The 5,078-nt window shown below is 35.8% G+C and overlaps 1 protein-coding gene across 1 annotated transcript; it reads right to left on the bottom strand.

Annotated features, from left to right (window-relative positions):
• Positions 1 to 1,840: 1,840 nt before the first annotated feature.
• On the bottom strand, positions 1,841 to 4,636 carry LOC110944482. Its single transcript, XM_022186147.2, has 2 exons — positions 2,229 to 4,636; positions 1,841 to 2,131 (listed from the first exon to the last, which is right to left on the bottom strand). Exon 1 carries the CDS (start codon positions 4,623 to 4,625, stop codon positions 2,274 to 2,276), a length of 2,352 nt encoding a protein of 783 aa, XP_022041839.1. The 5' UTR covers positions 4,626 to 4,636; the 3' UTR covers positions 1,841 to 2,131; positions 2,229 to 2,273.
• Positions 4,637 to 5,078: the final 442 nt, after the last annotated feature.

The raw sequence follows: 5,078 nt of genomic DNA on the forward strand, positions 1-5,078 counted from the left end.
TGTACGTACCAACCTTTGATCATGGTAATGATTACCATGCCTGTCATCACTCAATTTCTCATTGAGCTCTGTCATTTGCGAGACCAATTTCGTCATGCTTAATTGAAGCATCTGGATTGCCTCTGAATTTTGATCTAACACAAGTTGCTGGGTTTCAATCATAATCTTGTTATCTTGCCCTAATTTTTCAATTCGTTCCATTTCCTGTTGTCTCGTCGCCATTGCTGATTAATCGAATCAAAATTTGGGGAAATTTATCGAATTAGGTCAAACTGAAATCGATCAATCCGACTTAATTTCTGTTTAGAATTGAAATTGGAACAATCAATTTCAATGAATCGAAGCGAACACACCTGAAACGATGGAATTTGATCGAATTGATGATCAAATTCAGAGTTGAATGAACGATTGTAGCCGAATTGATGCAGAAACTGAGCTCCGATGAGGATCGGTAGCTCTGATACCACTGTTACGATAAGAAATTGAGAGAGAATCGTAAGAGAGGGAAAAACTTCAATTCATTATCGAGATGCTTCATAATCTGTTACAACGAACTATTTAACTACCATTAACCGCTAACTACTGTTTACAACATTTAACCCTCAACTACCACTATGACATATTAAGTCCTTCTATCCTACTTCCTAGAAATGACAAAATTGACCCTCTTATTATTTATACGTAACAAGCCATATAGTAAACACACGTTTTCACTAAACACGTTAAGGCAAAAGGCCATATAGTAAGAACGATAGTTAAACTTGTATCCCTGAACTTCCATGCCCAAACTTCTTTCTTTCTTTTTTTATGCAAAATTTGGAACTTTTCTATATTTGATGTTATGTGAAAGAAAGTCACCCGAAAATGTAATTTATAATCTTGAAATAGGAAGCAATCATGTTGACATCACCTTTGAAATTATCCAAACAAAGCTAAAATCACCTCCAAAAACCATATTAATAAATTGATATATAACCCAAGATGATGATCTAATACATCGAAATAGAAGGCAAATGGCCAACAAGTTGCACCCCTAGCCCTTTTTACATAACAAAGCTATGTTTTTTTAAAAACAGTATACATAGATCTTCGAGTTATAACATAACCATCCATGACCCATTGGACTTGACTAAGTAAATCCACATGAGCCTTAGGCACGAGGAAACCAAAAGTATTAAAAATGCAAATTTAATAAACACGTGTTGGTTATCAATGTACGTTTTCTCGTACCAGGTCACTTTGCATACGAAGAACCAAATCAAAGCAAAACCCATACCATGGTATAACCCGAAATATGTCTGGTGAACTAACCTGGTAAAACCCCTTTGATTGACATACGAAAACCAAAAAATTATAAAATCAATGAAAAGAATATCTAGGGCCGCCACTTTGAAAACTAACTATATAAAAACCAGAGCCCGGCGGTATCCAATCAGTGTAGTCGGCGGAACAAATGAAAGAGGAATGGGAGACGTTTTAAAGGAAGATCTAAGTACCGAGAGGGAAATGGAGCTCGAATCCATAGCATTCTCCACGCAACTACCATTCGTTAGAAGCGACCTTACCACGCTTACCACCAGCCATAGATAACGTTGTGGTAAAATTCCTACAACTGTAAAGACTCGCTAAATACCATCAATACCAATGGTTTCTCAAACTAAACCCAGAATTGATGAATCTATGTTTGTTTTTCAAAAATTTTCAGCAAATCAAATCAGTAAAACCTAAATAATTCTGTAATAGATCTATTTGAATCTACCCTCTCCAGAAGACATTTCTAATTGGATGACAACTATCAACATGGCACATTTCTGATTGCTCTAATTTCAAATGGCCATAGTGTAAAACGGAACCACGTTATAACTTTATGATATTAGACCTTTAATTTAAAATAATACAACAGTCATCATATTGAGTTGTACGATAATACAACAATTTACACATTAGAAATACAATACACACATATTTCAATTTCAAATAACATAAAAAGGAGAAAGAGAAGGAAGAAACACATTTTCAAAGAAAAAGAACCACATGGTATAACGATGCTTTTTTGGATCATTATGCTTGGAGTTCAAATGTCTGAGATTGTCCATGAAGCACTTCTTGACCTAAATTCTCTTTAAATTCTCTTTGAAAGAGACAAAATAAGCAAAGATCAGAACAAACGCATAAGAGGAATCTTTTTTTTCTTTTTCTTGTAGGATAATGAAGTTTAAGAATCATACCTTGACTCCATATGAAGACCACACTCCATATAAATGACCATGAATTTAAGGTTGCTTTAAATGAAGACGCCACTCATCGATAAACCCCATCTTATCAGGATCCATATTTGGTAGATCGCGTGTTTCAAGTCTTTTTATTATCTCAGTGGTCCGTCCAAGAAGGTCGATTGCAGCCAAAACACTATCCTCTCGTTTTTCTATCGCACTTTCTTGGCATCTCATTGTTACTACTCGTGGTATGTTGGTGAGGCAAGCATAAAATATGTCTGCAATCATGCCTAATAGTCGTGTAAACAACTCATCTTCATTAATCTCTAAGTTGTTGCTTTGGTACGTGTGAATGATTGTTTGTGCAATTCGATACATTGAGTTGGCAACGATTACCTTTGGAGGAAGGCCCTCCTCCATGTGTTCTCCGTTGGTACTTGTGTTAAACTCATTCACAATTCCTTCCGCTTTATGAGCAAACAACTTAATAATTTTTGCTGTCGTTTTTCCAACGTAAGCACTTCTTTCCAATGTTGTCCCCAACCACTTGCATCTGTCTTCGACCTCATGCCACAATGTCACAGATTCCCTTCGAATATTCACATACATAGATTCCCTATTTAGGCTTTCCTCTACTAGATGAGTGTACAAAAGACCTTCCCTGACACTTTTGAACAAGTTATCAACTCTGTCTTTGTGAATATCTGGGATAACAATGGCGATACATGTTAAGCTTATTATTGGTAAGCTCCAAGTGTTAACTTGTTCAACAGAAAGCAAAGATGGAATTTGATCGGTGTCAAACTTCACTACTCCATCAAATGCAACAGATTCTTCAAGAAGCTTCAGAAGATTGTTATGTTGTTTCTTCTCAGCTTTCTGAATCAAGCGATTCATGGAATCTGAAATTCCTTTCATAGTTTTTTCAGCTAGCCGCACATTATCTTCGAGTAACAAAACATAATTGCTAAGGTCTTCATCCGTCTGGTCACTACTTGAAGCCATGGGGGGTGGGGTAAACAGCTTTGCCTTCACCGACTTTAAATAGTATGAACCATATATGATAAAGATTATAACCACAATGGGAATGAGCCCGATTATTTTGCATGATACAACAATTACCTTCTGGAATCCAATGCAAAAATGTAAAATGTGGTTTTTTGAATTATGAAGAAGAACTCTTGCTCTACGACTACCCGACAAAAAGCTTACATGACATTCTTTCCACTCATACAACTTTTGTGTCCAATGCTTCTCCACTTTAAACACCAAAAAATGTTTTCTATTCTGATTAGCAAACGATTTGAAGCTCAAGACCGTAAAACATCGAAATATTGGGCCAACGGAACCCACTATAGTCCCAATGAACTGTGTAATGCCAATGACAAACATTGACCAGCTATACACGGATCTGTATAATGGATATTGGGAGGGATTATAATAAGGGCTCGACGCAGATCTGTATTGCCACCAAACAAGTTGGCACACCATAAATATGTACATGCACATACTACATGCACAAATTATGCCGGATGCAGATGATAATGGATTACTAGCTACCACAAATTGAGGGCTACCAGTTTCTGCCATGACCCAGTACCTTTTCACAAGTCGTCTTAGCTCCTCAACAGTAGAATTTTGGTTTTCTTGTGGATGTTGATCATTCAAATTTATTTTTCTAGCGTCTTGATACTTGAATTCTAAAATTTTCTTTGAGGGTGGAATTGTTATAGCAGAAGATATTAGAATTATTAGTAAAAAGAGTAACATACACATTGAGATGTATGATATTACTTTGAAAGACGATATAAACAAAGGTAAAATTACAAAATAATGAGGATCAACTGCATGAGTCCTAATTTGAATGACAGTATTTGCAATCATCGTGATAACGAAAATGGATAAACCTGTAACATTTGCCACAAGTGACTTGTTGTCCATAGACCCCAAGGAAGGCATGAAGTTAGACATCATTGTGCACATAAAGGCCAAGCATCCAAGCTTGACAACTTGGTCTATCTGACCTGGCATTGGACTTGTCAAATCCACAGGCAGTTTCATAGTCACAGCTATCACCGTGATAGAAGCCGCATTGAGAGAAAAATATTTACTTGGAAACCAAAATTTTCTCTTTCGGAAACCATACAACAAATCGAGGGCCATGGCTAGAATGCAAAATAAGGATGCTGTTGAGATGTATATCCCAATTAACACCATAGGTGTGCTATACTTACCCTCGATTTCTGATTCTAGTTTTGATTCTTTTATATCACTGCAAACTCCAAGTAAAGACTGGAAACTTATGCTGATATTGAGGTTTCCATCTAATGGAGGTCCTGCAGGTGAACGATGTAAGGACCACACGGTATCGTTACAAAACTGAAGTTCGCCGGAAATTATGTTTGACATTTTTTGCCAAGTTATTTTAGAGTGATGCCGATTGTTTTCAAAACAAAAAAGAAGCAATATTCCTTTTATAACAAATGAGTGCTTTTTTTATGCAGAAAATTTGAGAATCTTGCAAATGTAGTTGAGTTAATGGACATAACTTTACTGCAAGTAGACTTTAAAATATAAGCATCCTTTTCACGCCATGCGTAATGGGCATTATAGGGGTGTGAAAAAGTTTGATAATGCCCTCAACACCATCTTCCTTTGTCTTGGACATAAAGAGGGATGAACATTTCTAAAATAATGTCCCAAAAGGGAAAAAAAAATAATGAAAAGTAATGAATGAAATGGTCATTAATGGGCATTAACCGTTACACGTTTTATATTTTTTGTATTCTTCAAAAGTGAAATAGTTTCTTAAGTTAGTTTTTTATATAATGATTTAAATATATTTAATATATATTAATATCG

This window comes from Helianthus annuus, chromosome 6 (assembly GCF_002127325.2).
Source record: "Helianthus annuus cultivar XRQ/B chromosome 6, HanXRQr2.0-SUNRISE, whole genome shotgun sequence".
Lineage (NCBI taxonomy): Eukaryota > Viridiplantae > Streptophyta > Magnoliopsida > Asterales > Asteraceae > Helianthus > Helianthus annuus.